Here is a 19,457-nt window from a genome sequence, read left to right as displayed (position 1 = left end):
TTCAGGTATGTTTTGCAGCCGAGATCTTGCTCTCCTTCGAGCTTCTCTGTGACTATCTCCCGAAGTTCCTGATTGTCGGCATAAATGTGCCCTTCGCCTGCTTGACGCGGAGGCTGCCTCCCTTCTTCTATCCAAAGCGGCTGTCTGTTTTTCTAAGTCTCTGCCAACACGAGCGAGTCTATATTGATAAGCTTGCAATTCTTCTACCGTAGCAGTTGTAGTCATTGGTTCTATACCGTCCATAGCTCTTGCAGCTCTGTCCCATGCTTCTTGTGGTAGTTGAACCCTTAGACGCGGTGTAGACCCGATATATTTAGTGTCTAAACCTCGCCTGAGATCAGCGGGATCGACATATGGGTTTCCCGCATCGTCGAAAGCCTCTGACGTCTCTGGTTCTGATCGGCTTGGTTCTCCGATTGCATAGATCTGATGATATTTATGGACCTTGTCGGGTTTGGTGACACCATCATTGAGATTGGTGAAGACCTTTCCAACAGTAAGAGATCTGTCGATGAAGTTGAAGCTGTCGATGTAGCTCGAGTCATCACTTATATCGGAGTCCGCAGATGACTCGAAAGACATGTCGCTGAAGATCTTGGCGAGTTTTTCACTTGCCCTGGTGCTGATGAAGTGTGGCGACGAAATCTCCTCGTCGCTTGACTCAATTGATGATGCGGAGCTTGAAAAATCGGGATCGACCGCTGATAATCCCGACGAGATCGGAATTTCGAGACGATATGATCCTTCCTTTTCGACGCGGAACTGGAACTTTCCAAACGTCATCTCCATGGGCTCCTCCAGATACGCATATGCATCCAAACGGGAGGGCGGGTGAGGAACAAAATCAACGAGACCAGTTTCGATTTGTTTACCTCTGTCCATGGCGTTGCTTGCTACCGACGAAGTCGACGATCTTGAACGTGCCATCGAGATCAGATCCTTGACACCTCTAATTCCCACAGACGGCGCCAATTGACAAGGGATTAACTTATCAGTGCCTACAAATTGTAGACTAGGGTTTTAGTCGGAAGTAGAGGGCAAGTAGATCTCGAAGGTTTCAGCCGAAAAGTACTCGACGATGTGAAAACTAAGGTTGCGTGAACAATGAATCGATCCTCTCTTTGTCCCTCGACTCCCCCTTGATACGTCCAAAACGTATCTACTTTCCCGAACACTTTTGCTATTGTTTTGCCTCTAATTTGTGTATTTTGGATGCAACTAACACGAACTAACGCTGTTTTCAGAAGAACTGTTCTGGTGTCTCGTTTTTGTGCAGAAATCCAACTTTCAGGAAAATCCTCGGAATTTATGCGGAAGGTCCTATTTTCCCAGAATATTGGCGGAGCCAGAAGGGCAAGCCAGGTGGGGGCCCGAGGGCCCCACACACTAGGCCGGCGCGGCCCAGGAGGGGCCCGCGCGGCCCTAGTGTATGGCGGCCTCGGCTGGCCCCCAACGCCCTCCTTCGGACTACTTATTGCCTTCGACCTAAAAACGCACGGGGAGAAGTCGGAAATCGCCAGAAACCTTCCAGTACGCCGCCACCGTCGCGAAACTCCGTCTCGGGACCAGAAACTCCATTCTGGCACTCCGCCGGGACGGGGAATTGGAGGAGATCATTGCCATCATCATCACCGACGCCTCTCCATCAACCAGCCATGTTTCCCCCATCCATGTGTGAGTAATTCCCCCGCTGTAGGCTGAAGGGGATGGTAGGGATTGGATGAGATTGGTCATGTAATAGCATAAGATTGTTAGGGCATAGTGCCTAGTGTCCGTAATTGGTACTTTTATGATATTGTTGCAACTTGTTATGCTTAATGCTTGTCACTAGGGCCCGAGTGCCATGATCTTATATCTGAACATGTTATCGATTCATTATGATATTCATTGCTTTATGATCTTACCTGGAAGTTGTATACACGTATTGCTGTCCGAAACCCGAGGCCCCAAAGTGACAGAAATTGGGACAACCGAAGGGGATGGTGGTGATATGAGGATCACATGTGTTCACGGAGTGTTAATGCTTTGCTCCGGTGCTTTATTAAAAGGAGTGCCTTAATTTCCAGTAGATTCCCTAGAGGCCCGGCTGCCACCGGTCGGTAGGACAAAAGATGTTGTGCAAGTTTCTCATTGCGAGCACGTACGACTATATATGGAACACATGCCTATTCATTGATTAGTACTTGGATACCGTTTTATTATTATCCGCAAATGCCCCGCTTTGATTGTTACATGAGTTTCTCTCATCCATGCAACGCCCGTTCATCCATCCCCGTGCCTACGGTACTTTAATCCTGCTCGTTTACTATAATCACTACTCGCTGTCTTTGTTACTCGCTCGTTGTTATTTCACTATCGCTATCGCTATAAAACTGTTACTACCGATAAACTCTTGCGAGCAAGTCCTGTTTCCGAGTGCAGCTGAATTGACAACTCCGCTGTTAAGGCTTTCAAGTATTCTTTGTCTCCCCTTGTGTCGAATCAATAAATTGGGTTTTACTTCCCTCGAAGACTGTTGCGACCCCCTATACTTGTGGGTTATCACCCCTTATATAAGAGGCGGAGCCGAGGGATTCGTAATACACAGGTTACACAGTCCGGGAGGGTTTCTAACCCGTCCCGCAAGATTACAAGTAGTACTTCCTAATACAACTCTAGCTTTCCTTAATAATAACTTGGGCTTCCGAATCTTCCTCTTCTTCGAGTCATGGGCCTTCAGTAAACCCCGGGTACCATCTTCGGCAGGCCCATTGGGGATGCCTATGTTAGTCTCCGCAAGAGATTGAACTCAAGAATCAGTCCAATGCGCAGATAGCGAGTCTTCTTCACGAAGAGGAACTCAAATGGTATCAGCATTCCAACGCCCAATTCATATTGGAAGGAGACTCGAATATGCGGTATTTCCTTGGCTTGGCCAATGGGAGACATCGGAAAAAACGTATTCACTCTCTGATACAAGATGAAGGGCTGATTGTAGGTCTATTTGGTCCTCCGGAGGAAAGTTATTTTTCCCTGAACGGGGACTTAATGGATGACATACCCCAAGTATCTATGGAAGAAAATGGCCTACTGACAGCACCTTATTCGGAGGAAGAGGTTCAGAAGGCAATTTTCCAAATGGAATGCAATAAAGCACCGGGTCCAGATGGTTTTCCAGCGGAGTTTTATCGAACTTTCTAGGATCCTATTAAATCGGACCTTCTAGATTTGTTCAGTGCCCTGCACAAAGGACAACTAGAATTATTCCTTATAAATTTTGGTGAAGTAATTTTGTTACCGAAAGTTAATGAGGCGGAAAGGATTCAACAATATAGACCTATTTGCCTTTTAAACGTAAGTTTCAAGATTTTCACGAAAGTGGCCACCATTAGACTTAACGTAGTTGCGGATCATGTTGTCCAGCCTTCACAGACCGCTTTTATGCAAGGAAGAAATATCCTGGATGGAGTGGCGGTTTTGCATGAGACGGTACATGAGATGCATACTAAGAAATTAAATGGGGTTATTTTAAAATTAGATTTTGGAAAGTCTTATGATAAGGCCAAGTGATCTTTCTTACAACAGACTCTTAGCATGAAAGGTTTTTCTCCAGAGTGGCGTGCTCTAATACATGATTTTGTGTATGGAGGAAGTGTGGCAATCCGGGTTAATGATGATACCGGTCACTATTTCCAAACACGAAAAGGGTTACACCAAGGGGATCCGTTATCACCAATGTTGTTTAACATTGTAGCGGCTATGCTAGCTATCCTAATAGAGCAGGCCAAGTCTGATGGTCAGATTGAAGGTGTGATACCACATCTGGTTGATGGTGGTTTATCTATCCTCCAATATGCCGATGATACAATTCTATTTATGAATCACGATCTCGAAAAAGCTCACAATCTCAAACTAATTTTGGCGGCTTTTGAGCAGTTGTCGGGATTAAAAATCAATTTCCATAAAAGTAAATTGTTCTGTTTCGGTGATGCCCAAAACGATACGACTCTGTATGCAGAGTTGTTTGGTTGCGGGCAAGGCCAATTTCCTATTCGCTATTTTGGTATTCCGATTCATTATCGGAGACTCACAATCGCCAAATGGGAAATAGTGGAAGAAAGATTACAAAAACACCTTAGTAGTTGGAAGGGTAAATTGTTGTCTAGGGGGGAAGATTGGTACTCATTAATTCGGTACTGACAAACATGGTACTGTACATGTTATCCTTCTTCCTACTACCAAAAGGAATTATGCATAAACTCGATTATTATCGATCCAGATTCTTTTGGCAAGGGGACAGCGAGAAAAAGAAGTATCGACTGGTTAAATGGAGCATAGTTTGTAATCCCAAAGATCAAGGAGGGCTTGGAGTTCATGACCTGGAAGTCAAGAATTCAGCCCTGCTAGGAAATGGATGTTTAAGCTTGTTACCGAGGATGGGATTTGGCAAAGTATTCTTCGAAGAAAATATATCGGCTCGAAGATGTTATCCCAAGTGGTTTGGAAATCTGGGGATTCGCATTTCTGGGCTGGTCTCATGGCGACAAGAAATGTCTTTTTTCTCCATGGTACTTTCTCGATTAAGAATGGAGCACAGATACGGTTCTGGGAAGACATTTGGTTAGATAATGCACCCTTAAGCGAACAGTATCCTGCCTTGTATAGTATTATTCGTCGCAAAGGTGATAGCATTGCCACAGTAATGGCTACCTCACCCCCGAATGTGACATTCAGACAGGTCTTGCTTGGGCAAAGGCTAGTGGCGTGGAATTTCCTAATTCACTGGCTAGGAGATATACAACTATCGGCTGAACCAGACGAATTAAGATGGAATCTACATGTAGATGGCACTTTCTTGGTAAAATCATTATACAATGTGATCCTTCATTCTGATATACCAGTTGATAATAATAAGAAAATTTGGAGGATGAAAATACCATTAAAAAAATTGGATGGTATCTTCGTCGAGGAGTTATCCTCACCAAAGACAATCTTGTTAAGCGGAATTGACATGGAAGTACACGGTGTGTTCTCAGTCATCATGACGAAACTATTAAACATCCATTCTTCCAATGCCAATTGCGAGATCTACATGGTCAGTCATCCAAGTAGCGCTAGCCTGTATCCTTCGACTAGTGTGGCCAATGTCTTTGGCAATTGGCTTCATGGTATCGATTCAAGGTTTAAGTTACTTCTTAGGGTGGGGGCGCGAGCAGTTATCAGGGCGCTTTGGCTAAGTAGAAATGACAAAAAAATTAATGATAAAAATTGCTCCCTTTTGCAGGTTATCTACAGATGTACATGTGTTCTCCGTTTGTGGTTACCTCTTCAGCGAGTGGAGAACCGAGACCTGTTTACGGAGGTCTGTACACGGTTGGAGGCTACGGCGAGGGATATTTTTCCCTACATGGGTGGCAGCATAGTCTACGGATTGAAGCCCCACCCACACCTTAGGCGTAATATGATTCATCGCTTCGATATGTATTTCGCCTAGTACTTATTTTGTTCTGACCTTTGACTTGAGACATATAAACGGCTGTGTGCATCCTGGTTATGCATAGGCTGGATGTAATTGCTTTTCAAAGTAATGAAGCATCCTTTATTGAAAAAAATAAGATAACATATGATTGCACTACTTAGAAGTTTCATCAATAGCCTAGGAACTACATCATAGAGAAAAATAGGCATACAGATAATCTATCATAAAAGGAAAATGATCTTTGTTGTAGGGGGTAAAAATGGATCATCTCAAAGGACCCCCCTGTTCGCGGTACCGCCGCCCACCGGACATCAGAAATACAAATGGCCCCCCGAACAAATCGCCGGCATAAAGAAAACAATATCAAGATAATATAAAAGAGAAGAAGAAGGAGCCCAAAAGAAGAAAAAGCATCCCACTAAAGCCCATGAGTATTCTTCTTAAATGGGCCAAATACATGGGTTGTAGAAGACAAAAGGGCCTTCTTTTCCTTCCCTACTTGGGGACTTTTTTTGTCTTTTCCACATAATAGGCTAGGTTGCCCCTACTTTCCCTCCCCACCAACGGTTTTGGTGGTCATTTGTGCAAGGCCTTGAGCCTAGCAAGGCGTGGGTCTCTTGTTTGTCATCTCTCATATGATGAGTTTTCCCTCTCAAGTGAAGGATACCTACTTCTTGAGTTGATCCTTGAGAGTTTAAGTTCGAGGTCAATTCCTAGAGCGGAATCTCTTTAACTTCTAGACCTAGAAAATTATCACGACGGAAGAGTGATACGCCAATCCGTGTCACTGGATTGTTCCCTTGGAGCATCCGAGGTACGTTGAACGGGACTAGAATTTTCTCACAAACGACTGGAGATTCGGTTAACAAAACATATCCTCCTCCCCCCACCCGTGTTAATTAGAACCCGACGCCCAGCAATGCGGCCATTCAGACACGACCTTTACGGTCACCGTCATTTTTATCACTAATGTTGTTTTTCAGTAAAACAACAATCTCGTTGTGAATTAAGAAATTTCTCTGGGGTGGGGCCTCAGAAAATTCTTTATCCATTCATCCAAGAAGGAAGCTTTTATTGTCTATCCAGAACTATCTTCTTTATGTTGGGGTTGTAATTATAAATCGGTCTCCTATGCCTAATGATTTCTGGCATAAAATTTTGGTGGCTCGGAAAAAATTCTCTTTAGTTTCTCATGAGGTCTGATTGATGACTACCATGTCGGGAACGGTCTGATTGACGACTACCAGGTCAGGAACAGATTATTACAATTAAAATATGTGTTTATCAGCCGATTAAGAGACTAGCGATACTCTCATTTCCAAAAAAACGGAGCTTATTTTACTTTGCAAACCAAACCAAAGGGCTGATTTCCATACGGGGTAGAGTGGCTGCTCCAGTTGGTGCAACAAATCAGCGAAGAACAACGAGTGATGACACAGATGGTGCTTTGGAGAATCTAGTTTGCACATAATGAAACTACACATGATAAGTCACTACCGTCGATAGAAGGCTCCAAACGATTCTTAATGAGCTACCTGGATTCACTCTTGCTAATTAAGCAACATCCCATGGCAGATTTAGAGAAGGGAAAGATGGTGAACAGGCAGGGTTCAGCCTAACAAACACATGAGTAGAGGAGAAAAGAAGGATAAGCATAAGCGGATGCCTCCAGCAAGGGCTTTACTGAAACTCAATGTTGATAGATCCTATGCCAACGACAACCCGGCTGGAGCAGGTATGATAATTAGAGACCACGCTGGAACTGGAACTGTGATCCTCACTGCATGTTGGTAGCTTCAACATTGCATAGACTCTACAAGGCAGAGATAACAACAATGAAATTGGATATTGCCCAGACCATGACGGTTACCACTCACAGGTTTATGATTGAGTTAGACTTCACGGGGGCAATTACTTTGATCAAGAACGGCACCCTGAATCTGATAAAGTATGCTTCAAGAATTCAAGTAATTAGGGAGATGACTCGGGAAGGGAAGTTCTCATGTCGCTAAGATTGATCGTACCGGTAACTGTGTTAGTCATCTCTTAGCGAATTTAGGTAGAACTCAGGGATAGACTCGTGTGTGGATCCCTCATTTCCCCCAGGGAAGTGGTAGGTGCTTTAGACACTGACTGTAATTCTACCCAAAGTTAATAAAACTTCTTTTCCCTCGCGAAAAGAAAAACGAAAGGGCGAAAGATTAGAAACGAACTAGCTGGCTAAAATGGCTTAAAAGCAATTGACCCAGTTTCCTATCTTCCATGTCCTTTTTTGTGACCATCCTATGACAATATCGCAATCTCTCTCTTAGAGCATCTCCACTCGTCCTCCCACCTGGCCTCCGGCGTAGTCGTCTTAGGGCCATGAGGGGCACCGGTGTTAAAACAAAAATAGAGGTCAGACGGCTCCCAGCCGTGGCCCTATACTAAAAAAATTTAAATTTCCCAAATATAACACAATTCATAGAATAGTAGATTCATAAATAGTTCGGCCATACTTGGCCAATATTTGTAGAAATTTAAAAATATAGACATTTAAAAAAACCTAAAACTAGTAACTGTAGTTGCCGCCACACCCTAGGCCTAGGCGGCGTTACATCGCCGTCGCGTAGTCGTCCTCCTCGTCGCTGGGCTCCTCCTTCGGCTGCGCGAGGTAGCTTCAGCCCTGACCGGCGTCCCCGCGCCTCCTTTCGCGGCCTGCTGGACTGGCCAGCGTGATCGCCATCGTCATCCAGGTTGACGACGAGGATGAGGCGACAGCGACGCTCCTCCTCCTCGCGGCGGTGATCCGCTGCGCTCCAGGCCTCGACGAACTTGTCCGTCGCCTGGAACGACCCCAGCTGGCGCAGTGTAGCCTCAGGAACTCCTCGGGGCATCCTCAGCCTTGACGATGGACGCCGCCGCCTTGTACTTCGGCGACGGCGTCTTTCACTCCCGCTTGACGGGTTGGAGTTGGCGCGACAGAGAAGGCAATCATCGTTTGCGGATGACGACGCCGCCGCCATGGTGGCGCCTGCGAGTAGGTGCCTCCTCCGGCTCGTCCTTCACCGTCGCCAAGAACATGGCGATGGCGTGTGGTACGGCGAGTACCTCTCCGAGGAAGAGGATTAGCGCGAGGAAGACGATGACGTCTGGCGCCGTCCACTGCCCCTGGCGTCACGAGGGCGCCAACTGCAGCTGTCATAGCGGCATTTGCAGCGGGAGGGGGGGGGGTCGTTCCCCTCGGCGATGTAGGTGAGGAACACGCGAGGGTACTCCCGGGCGCGCTCCAGCACCGCCGCCATCCCTGGAGTTATTGTTCGCTGGTGGATCGCCGTTGCCGTTGCGTTGGAAGAAAACCGACCAGCCGTGGTGGTTGTCAGGGGACCAACGCGGGTCGTGTGCTCCGGCGGGATGACGGCCTGGCGCGCCGCCCCTGTCAGCACCGGCGGGACTGGCAGGCCGCGCGCATTGAGTGCCCATCTCGACATATAGCGCATGTCCGACGGGAATGGGGTACCCCGCCGTCCAGAGCGCACGCGCCTGAGCGACGAGAAGCCAACGACGGCCAAAGCCGTTGGCGGTGGCGCCTTTTTGTTCATGGTGGCCCATGGCGAGGGCGCCGGTGCTGGAAAAGATGGAGGAGGGCGACGGTTTTGGTGAAGATGGAGGAGGGCGCTGGCTGGAATGTGCGGCGAGGAAGCGACGTGTGGGGTTTAAATGGCACCGAGGGGGCGTTGGCGAGTATTAACGCCGACGCTGAAAACGAGCAGGCGCTGATGACGAGCAGCATTAACGCCGACGCTGAGACGAGCAGACGCTGATAAAGACGAGCAGTCGTTGAAGACGAGCACCTTTTGACGGGTGTGGAAGGCGAGGAGGAAGATGACTCTGCCGACACTGATGAGCCGGGTCCACAGCCAGGATGCGTTTCCCACGCCTTCTTCCCGCTAACACACCCCCCCACCCCGCTAGCTTTCCTTTCTACTGGGTTCGGCTTGGAATGCCTGATGAAGAGTTAGGCTGGCTGAAAAACTAAATTTAAGAGGCGTAGCTGCGCTCGACTTTTTACGCCGACACTTTCCAAAGGCCTATAGCAGGTCTTTGTGGACGAGTGGAGATGCTTTTAATTTGTTGTTCTTTGCGTAGCCACGTTTGCTCAATAAACTGAAGGAAAAGAGAAGATACCAACAGGAAAGCGGTGCGATCCAAACAAACAAGGACGTCAAGTTTTCTGTATTTATGCCCACTCTACCAGTTCCAACACTTTCATCTGGATAATGATGAGGATGAATACTACAACGATCCGCCCAAGGCCCCTGCTAGATCTTGTAGCGGTGGCAGAGTTCTTGGCGCTGGCGTTCCTTCTCCGGCCAGGTTTGACGGCGGCGGCGAGTGGCCATGCCGCGGACCGGATTGTCCGTCTTCCGGGACAGCCGGCAGTGGACTTTGACATGTACTCAGGATACATCACGGTGGAGAAGAGCGCCGGACGGTCGCTGTTCTATCTGCTGCAGGAAGCGCCCGAGGAGGTCCAGCCGGCGCCGCTAGTGCTCTGGCTCAACGGCGGGCCTGGCTGCTCCTCCGTCGCTTCCGAGGAGCTCAGCGCGTTTCGCATCAGGCCGCATGGCGCGGGCCTTTACTTGAACGTGTATCGATGGAACAAAGGTATACCTACCATATTTCAATGATCGAAAGTTTGTGCGTCGTGGCTTCTCATGCTTCTTGGCTCGAGGCAGTCAAGTTTCAGTTAGGGGAGGGAGAGAATATCAGTTTCCTGGCATAATTCTTGTCTCGACAACAACAGCATGGCTATCTTCACGCCGCTCTTATTTCAGCGCTGCAGTAGGAAAAACCTCAGTGTCAGTCTGGACCTGAGCAATGATAGATGGATCGGGCATTTCAAGGACAGCCTTCTCACTGCAGGCGTGCAGCAATTCGTACACACTTGGGACCTGGACAGCTGACTCGGATTTTTGGCGCTAGACTGCGTACGGACAATACTCCTCCAGCTCGCCCTATGCAATTCAATTTGAAGTTAACACAAATCGCCAGATTATTTGGGAGTCTGATGCTCCTCTCAAATGTCGCATTTTTTTGCGTGGCTAACAATGGTTGGCCGCATAATGCTGTTCGTGCTCTTTGCCTCGGGGATTGTGAGACCACACTTCATATGTTGGCAACCTGCCCCGTCACCATCAGAATCTGGAGGCGGGTGTTAACCATTGCTCAGCTACACCTGACGCTCTCACCAACGCCAGACACAACGTCACTGCATTCTTGGCTGCTTGACACTCACAGCATACAAGGGGAGCCCGAGAAGATGGGCTGGACGGCGCTCGTGCAGTTAACATGGTGGACAGCTTGCGAACAAGGGCTTGTTACTGCATAGACCAAAAGAGCCCGATTAGGTCCTTTGCTAGTTTCTTTTATTTATTGAGTTTTTTTCTGCCCAGACTGTCTTGTTACAAAGTTTTTTTTTTTCATTTTTCCTCTATGTACGTAGCGTACCTCTCCTATTGCAATGAAAAGTAGGCTTGACTGAATTTTCGTCACAAAAATAATAAGATGTGATCTTGCAGTGGCGAATATCCTGTTCTTGGACTCGCCGGCTGGCGTCGGGTTCTCGTACAGCAACACCACTTCTGACCTCTACACCTCGGGCGACAATAGAACAGGCATGTTATATAGATGTCACATGCCATTCTATTCCCCTGGCATCAAAGATATTCACTGGGGCATTTTTTTTTGTAGCTCATGACTCCTACATTTTCTTGGTAAAATGGTTCGAGAAGTTCCCACATTACAGGCACCACGACTTCTACATTGCTGGGGAGAGCTACGCAGGTATAAGTTTCCCTCCACCTGTGCTCAGTTAGTTTACTCTATTTCTATACTGAGACACCATTATTCTTTAGTTGTCCCAAAAAGAATTTGTTAACCTGAACTCCAGGCCACTATGTCCCGGAGTTATCCCAGCTGGTCCACCAGAGAAACAAAGGCGTCGACAAACCCATCATCAACTGCAAAGGTTTCATGGTTTGTGCCCAGGTTTACTCGTTATCGTTGCGATTCTTGGTGCCCTCATCGCTGTAGCCTGCCTGAAACCAAAATTTTCCAGGTCGGGAATGGTCTAATCGACAACTACCACGACTACAGCGGCAAGTTTGAGTTCTGGTGGAACCATGGGCTGATATCCGACGACACGTACCACCTCCTCAGGGACTCCTGCCTCCACGACTCCTTCGTCCATCCGTCGCCGGCGTGCAACGCTGCACTCAACGTCTCCACATATGAGCAGGGAAACATCGACTTGTTCAGCATCTACACGACAACCTGCAACGAGACGGCGGCCACCTCGTTGGCGAACCGACGACGGCTGAGGGGACGCTACGTGAGTACCCTGGGCAACCTTTGTTCCCGGCGTCGTTATTACTTCCAGTAAAGCGACGCTATTTTTCCAAGCCAAACGCCCTAGCGGTGCTGTTGTTGCACGTTTATGCAGCCATGGATGACTGGATCGTATGACCCGTGCACGGACCAATACTCCACGGCGTACTACAACCGGCCGGACGTGCAGAGGGCTCTCCACGCCAACGTCACCGGCGCCATAAACTACACGTGGATGACCTGCAGGTCCGTGCTTCTTCGCCACCGAATGCAACCCAACGTGCTTCCTTCGGTTTCCAGGAGTATATTCAACTCTACATTAGTTTTGGGGAACCGTAGAATAGTTTCAGTGTAACTCAGCAAGCACCGAAAGATCCATGTTGTGCATGGATTTGGTTATGTTGGTAGCGGCTTCAAGTTGAAGATGAACGTCTCGAAAATACTAGCATTGCTTTATACGGGTTAATTTGCTTCACATATTTTTTCGCATCACATGTAAATAATGAATTGCAGTTACACCATCTATAACAACTGGCGTGATGAGCCGAGGTCCATGCTTCCTATTTACAAGGAGCTCATTGGAGCGGGCTTAAGGATATGGGTCTTAAGGTCAGTTTATTCCTTTCTGGAAATGAAATCCTTCTCTCTTTTTTATTCGTAGTATTGCATTAACGATCGTTAATTAACTTATCTTCGAAATAGCCTTTTGTCCGGCTTTATAAATAAAGCAACCAAGTTCATACAGAGTTCATAAACCACAAGTGCAAGGAAAGGTAAAACGTCTGGTGCCACAACATAACATGCCGGAAAGAAAAAAAACAAGTGATACAGCCCTAGGGCCTAGGGCAAATCAACCGCTAGAAGGCGTAGATAAGTGATAAGCCGTGACTAGAAGATCCTCCAACATGTCGTCCAGCCGGTCCCAGTTCCGATGTCTACACAATGGGTACCACTGCTGTAAAAAAAGGAAAAATAAATATAGTTGGAGTCAGAGGCTCGTCGCAGAAAGATACGCTCAATCACCATCTTATTACGCATATTCTAAAAGATCCAAGACATAGTCGCAAACAGTAACCAGAATAGTCGCATCCTACTCCCCGTACGTTCGCCTGGACCTCGAAGAACGAAATACAATCGATCACCATCTTATTCGCTGATGTCTAGGGCCTGCCACTCAGACCCTAACGCCTCATGTAGAAAGGTCCACAGAAATCATGCCGTGGGGCACAAAAACATGTTATGCAGGGTGTCCTCCGGAACCGCACACGGCAGGCACAAGCCATTACCCGGCCCATTCCGCTTGGCTACCTCTACCCCCGAGGGGAGGTGATCCCGAAGTATCTACCACACAAAGATCTTTATCCTTAAGAGGGATCGGAGCTTTCCACGGATGGAACGTCCAACTGAGGACTAGCCCTCTAAATAGGGCCCTATCGACCGACCTAACAGAGAAGGTGCCTGACGGGGACGACACCAGTGAGCACTATCCGAGCCGCCGGGGAGACCCCCTAGGAGTCGGGCTAACAAAGACTCCCACCCCACGACTACCGCGGCAAGTTTGAGTTCTGGTGGAACCATGGGCTGATATCCGATGACATGTACCGCCTCCTCATGGACTCCTGCCTCCACGACTCCTTCGTCCATCCGTCGCCGGCGTGCAAGCTGCACTCAACTTCTCCACGTATGAGCAGGGAAACATCGACTTGTTCAGCATCTACACGACCACCTGCAACGAGACGGCGGCCACCTTGTTGGCGAACCAACGGCGGCTGAGCGGACGCTACGTTAGTACCCTGGGCAACCTTTGTTCCCGGCGTCGTTATTACTTCAGTAAAGCGACGCTATTTTTCCAAGCCAAACGCCCTAGTGGTGCTATTGTTGCACGTTTATGCAGCCATGGATAACTGGATCGTATGACCCGTGCACGGAACGATACTCCACGGCGTACTACAATCGGCTGGACGTGCAGAGGGCTCTCCACGCCAACATGACCGGCGCCATAAACTACACGTGGGCGACCTGCAGGTCTGTGCTTCTTCGCTTTCCACTAATATAAAACTTCTCAGATATTTTAAAATACACTAGAGAAATTAAAATGAGTGAATGCACATATTAAAATCGTGTTCAAATACATGCTTACCTTTGTGAATAGAGGGAGTACTATAATTATAAAAACTTACACTTCGGTGTTTACATAGCAAAGAAGGACGGTGCTCTACGGTAAGTGTCAATCGTTTTAGCTTCACATAGTATGTAGTCATTGCTAGGTAGTTCAATGATCTATTTGTATTTTTTATTACTTTTATGCATCTTTGTACTACTGTTGATGATTATTAATAGATCGACGAAATCTTCGCAAAAAAAATTAAGTTGCAGTAACACCATCAATAGAAACTAGCGTGATGCTCCGAGCTCCATGCTTCCTATTTACAAAGAGCTTATGGAGCTGGTCTAAGGATATGGGTCTTCAGGTCAGTTTATTCCTTTTTGGAAATAAAATTATTTTATTAAATGCAACATCATTTCTTGAATTATCCAGAACACCAACGCCATGCAGCTACTATGCTAATCTCTAAGGAATATTTTACTGGGATAATTTAGAAGGAATATATTGACTTTTTTGAAAAAAAATGCGGTAGGGGAAGCCCCTAAAGCGTTTTTTTAATAATAAGAACCCAAAGTTGCCACTTAAATCTAGGAGGTTGGGTTTTTCATCCACTTCCCTAACCGAGCGGGCTAGACTCTCTTCTCAATATATTGGCATCTATCAGATAGATTATAAATATTTTTTGTTTGTTGAGAAAATGCAAAAGTGTTTATTCTGGATGCATTGATAAATCCAATACTCTGATCATACGCATAATGGTGCATATCAATGATTATATTTCACGTTTTTCAGTTGCTAACCGTTTCTTATACAAAGTTCCTAATAACACTACATGCTAAGATAACAATACACTTGTCCACTCTGTTGCACATTATGAAAGCTGCTGCCAGTAACTCATTATTAGGCATCAACAACTAGTTTACATTTGTTAACCAGAAGTACTGCAGATAATTCGTTGCTTTGACTGGATGAAATCATCCCAAAGTCGCTGCACTAAGATAACAATTAGATATGAATAATCTATTTGTATGCATAATATTTCTCTGTTGACCCGTCAGCAGAATAGCAACAGAGTATAACTGGACCACGGGACGTCTCTTGTACTCATATAATTGTTTTCCTTAGCTGCTATCAAGGTTGCAATCCTATTGAGATGGTGACATGCAAGAAAATTGTGTAGGCATCTCTCAACCGAAGAAGACAAGCATGGAGGATTGTATAGGCATTTCAATTGCCTAATCGGTTCCTCCCACTCCCGTGCACATTCGCTGAACTGGGATTCACTGGACATCCCAAAATATGGCCTTCCAACCTAGAGTAAACTTTCTCGGAGGAGGAGCTTAAGGCAGCTGTGTTCGGTTTACCTGCAGGAAAGGCTCCGGGTCCTGATGGTTTTACTTCCTCCTTCTACAAAACATGTTTGCCAGTGATTAAGGATAACTTGCTCTTGGCGATCAATCAGCTACCCAATCTGAGGGGCGAGCGATGGAATCTGCTAAATTCTGCACACATCTTCCTAGTGCCAAAAGGAGAGGTTGCCTGCATGGTGAAGGATTTTAGACAAGTGAGTCTGATGCACTCAGCGGTAAAATTGGTTTGCAAGATGATGGCAAACAGATTGGCCCCTTGCCTGCAGTACATGATCCCCACAGCCAGAGCGCTTTTATAAAGACAACATTCATGAAAATTACTTTTATGTCAAAAACACGATAAAATCCTTGCATGCTAAGAAGATTCCCTTTCTTTTTCTCAAGTTGGATATTGCGGGCGCCTACGATTCGGTCTCATGGGAATATATGTTGGAGCTGATGGAAAGATTGGGGTTTGGCCCCCGCTGGAGAGACTTGCTTTCACTAATATGGAGTACCTCTTCATCTCGTATCATGGCAAATGGTAAAGTTTGGAAGCGGATCAAGCATAGAAGAGGGATAATACATGGAGATCCTTTACAATCGCCATTGCCCTGCTGCATTGGATGTTGCAAATGGTAGATGAGGTTGCAGCATTGTCACATGTGTTGCTGCCTGCCCGTTTCAGGACTAGCCTATATGCATATGATGTTACACTCACTCTTCGCCAAGCCCAAAGCTACGGATATTCATCAATTTGCCGAGATATTGAAGTTGTTTGGCGACGCATCTGGGATCACGGCATACTTGCAGAAATGTGCCATCTATCCTTTAATATGCAACATCACGGAAACCCCCTATATCTTAAATCCGTTGCCGGTGCCCATAAAACATTTTCCTTGCCGTTACCTGGGCCTCCCTCTCCACCACAAGAAGTTGAACAAGGCTGAGCTGCAGCCTCTCGTGACAAAGTGATGGCCCGACTCCCAAGATGTCGTGGCAAGCTGCTCAACACAACTGCTAGGCTTGCCCTAGTAAACTCAGTTTTGTCAGCCATACTGATTTACATGCTCACAATTTTCAAGTTAGATAAATGGGCAATCAAAAGAATTGATAAGATTCGAAGAGATTTTTTGTTGAAGGAAAAAAATGATGATGCAAGAAGAGTTTGTTCGGTCGAGTGCATGCCGGCCCAAATGCCTTGGTGGCCTCGAAATCTTAGATCTTAACATGTTCAGCGCTTAGGATGAGATGGAAATGGTACAAGTGGAAGGATAGGACCAGACAATGGGTGGGAAGTGAGACTCCATGCGATAAAACGGATACTACTCTCTTTGATGCCTGTACTAAAACTACATTGGGACAAGGCAATTTTGCCAATTTTTGGTCTTCACAATGGCTCGGTGGGGTTGCTCCTGCTGACATAGCACCTAGCCTATTCAAACTTACTCGGATCAAGAGGTTATCGGTAAAGCAAGCGCTGGTCAATGATAAATGGATGACCAGGCTACATCGTGTATTAATTCTGAAGCTCAGCTCAGAGAGTTCACCCAGTTGTGGATCAAGCTCCAACATATTCACCTATCCGATTTGGATGATCAAATTGCATGGAAGCTTAATGCTTCTTCTGAGTACAACTCGGCAATAGCGTACAAAGCACAGTTTTTTGGTTTCTTCTCTAAAATTAATTACAGCAGGCTATGGAAATTTAAGGTGCAGATAAAGTGCAATTTTTTCATGTGGTTATGGCTCAGGCAACGCATTCTTATGGATGATATGCTTCGGCTCAGGGGAATTGATCATGGGGAATGTTGTACCCTGTGTGACCAGGAACAGGAGACGGCCGTACATCTAATCATTGAACGGGCGCTTCTAGCCTACAGATTCAGAGACACCGGTTCTCCTCGCCGGCGGAGTAGTGGCATTATATGTCTAGGAACCTAGCCAAAGATGAGCTTGTGGTTGCTATTTATGGGGCTTGGCACTTTTGGAAAGAAAGATGCATGAGGGTCTTTCAAAACACGTCCAGCAATGAGCACCAGCTTATGGACATAATTAAAGATGATATGCTGCTACTAGGCTCATATCTACATGAGAATTATGAGAGAACGAGTCAGGCATGCAGTCTGAACTCGGGGAGTAGTCAGCTTTGGTCTTATGGCTTGTTCTTTTTCGTTGATTTCTCTACCAGCTAGTCCCTCTCTAGCTTGTAACCTGAACTTGTTCTATCTCCTTAATTGAATGAGCAGAATACTTGCTGTTTTACCTCAAAATAACATGCAAGAAAATATCCATGGATAGACATTTAAATGTATAAAAGTTATTGTTATTTCTTGAGTGTTCTCATTTGGAACACGCGAGAGTAGATCGTTGGTGTTGATCTATCAACTCTTGCATGCCTCACACAACTCAGTTACTGTGTTCGAACATCTACATAATGTGTCTTCTGTTTATTATTTTCCAGTGGAGACACAGACGCAGTAGTTCCCTTGACAGCAACAAGATACTCCATCAGCGCTCTGGGTCTTCCAACTACTATTAGTTGGCATCCTTGGTATGACGTTCAAGAGGTCAGCATCATACCACTCAACTTGCCTATGTATATGTCAATAAAATTATTGAGATACTTTGATGGGCATGGAGATACACTAGATTTGTTCCAGCATATGGCACATGGAAGGATATATATCTTCTCCGCATATATTTGCATTATTATTACACATCTTTAGAAATTTTCCATGACTAGAGATATGCCGCGGGCATTTTATAACTGGGAAATTTACTACTTACTAGATATCATGAGCATAATTAACCAGTGCTTCTGTGGTGGGTTTCTTGATTAGGTCGGCGGTTGGAGCCATGTATATAAGGGCCTCACGTTGGTGACCGTCAGAGGCGCGGGCCATGAGGTTCCCCTGCACCGCCCGCGGCAAGCGCTGATAATATTTCAGCACTTCCTCAAGGGCATGCCCATGCCAGGACAAACTGTTGAGAAATAAAAATATGTGATCAAATGTATTGGAAGGGATATTTTTCAGGAGGTGTCCATTGGAAAAAGGAGGTGTCTTCCCAACACACCCTTTCAGTATGTATATAAAAAGGTTTCCCATATTGCAATGAAATAAGAATATCATTTGGTCTATTCCACAGTGTTTTTTTGGGGGAAAATTTGACGGATTGCTCATCGCCCCTTTTATCAGATGAATACTAGTCTGCTTTCGAAAAGTACTTCACCATTAGTTGTCTATTTCTTCTTCTATAACGACTTCAACGACTTCAGCAAAAGAAACTATTTTCTATTTTATTAGTGAAAGATATTGCTACTTCTTTTATTAATTGATTCACAGATGAGCCTAAGGGAGTGGCATGTCACCGCGCTACTACTTCACAATAGACTGCAATACTAGGACATCGAACGCCACGAAGGCATAACTTCTTCTTCGTGAGCTCCTTCCACGAAGAAGGAGCTCGTTCCACTATGTGGAGACCTTTGAGAGGTCTTCAATCTCGTACAAACTTTCCGGCTCGATCACAAAATTGATCGCTCCCGGCGACCGCTACTGCCTAGGAGTCCTCAACCTCCAAGAGTAACAAGATCGGAGAGGAAAACTTGGTACAATGGCTTAAATCGAAAAGTGTACGGTTGATAGAGAGAGGATGACGAGATCTTCGACATGCACGGATCAACTCTCAAAAACGTTGGACGCATTTCTTGGAATCAAAGATTTGAGGTGGGGAAAAGTGATGAAGTTTTTGAGACCTTCACAAATCAGATCTAGATCAATTAGAATAGCAAAGGCAATTGATCCAAGAATCTGGAGTTGCCTTATATAGCAAAACTAGCTGTTGGAGGTAAAAACGTGCAGGAAAAAAATGTGGCCGGTATGACTGGCTCTGGGCTCGGTCATACCGGCCCAGCTGACTGGAACAAGGAAGAGGACACATTGTACAGAAACAGGAGCGTTTGGGGCCGGTTATACCGGCCCAAGCAGCTGTGCGCGAGAGAAATTGGGGATACGCAGAGAAAGGAATCGTGAGCGAGCGGAGATGGCGCGTGGCCCGTGGCGCGCGGCGCGATCAACGGAGTGGGCAAGCGGGAGCCACCCGTGCGGGGCCAGGCGCGCTGCAGCAGCACGTGGGCGAGCGGAGGTCGGCAGATGCGAGGGAAAAGGAA

General features: G+C 46.4%; 1 protein-coding gene across 1 annotated transcript; it reads left to right on the top strand.

Moving 5' to 3' along the window:
* Positions 1–9,650: 9,650 nt before the first annotated feature.
* Positions 9,651–18,282, top strand: LOC124647343 (serine carboxypeptidase 2-like). Its single transcript, XM_047187304.1, has 9 exons — positions 9,651–10,105; positions 11,020–11,115; positions 11,192–11,284; positions 11,391–11,476; positions 11,559–11,831; positions 11,943–12,073; positions 12,341–12,436; positions 17,748–17,853; positions 18,127–18,282. Exons 1-9 carry the CDS (start codon positions 9,718–9,720, stop codon positions 18,280–18,282), a joined length of 1,425 nt encoding a protein of 474 aa, XP_047043260.1. The 5' UTR covers positions 9,651–9,717.
* Positions 18,283–19,457: the final 1,175 nt, after the last annotated feature.

The sequence above is a fragment of the Lolium rigidum genome, chromosome 4 (genome assembly GCF_022539505.1).
Source record: "Lolium rigidum isolate FL_2022 chromosome 4, APGP_CSIRO_Lrig_0.1, whole genome shotgun sequence".
Classification (NCBI taxonomy): domain Eukaryota; kingdom Viridiplantae; phylum Streptophyta; class Magnoliopsida; order Poales; family Poaceae; genus Lolium; species Lolium rigidum.
This window is presented reverse-complemented; position numbering and strand designations above follow the sequence as displayed.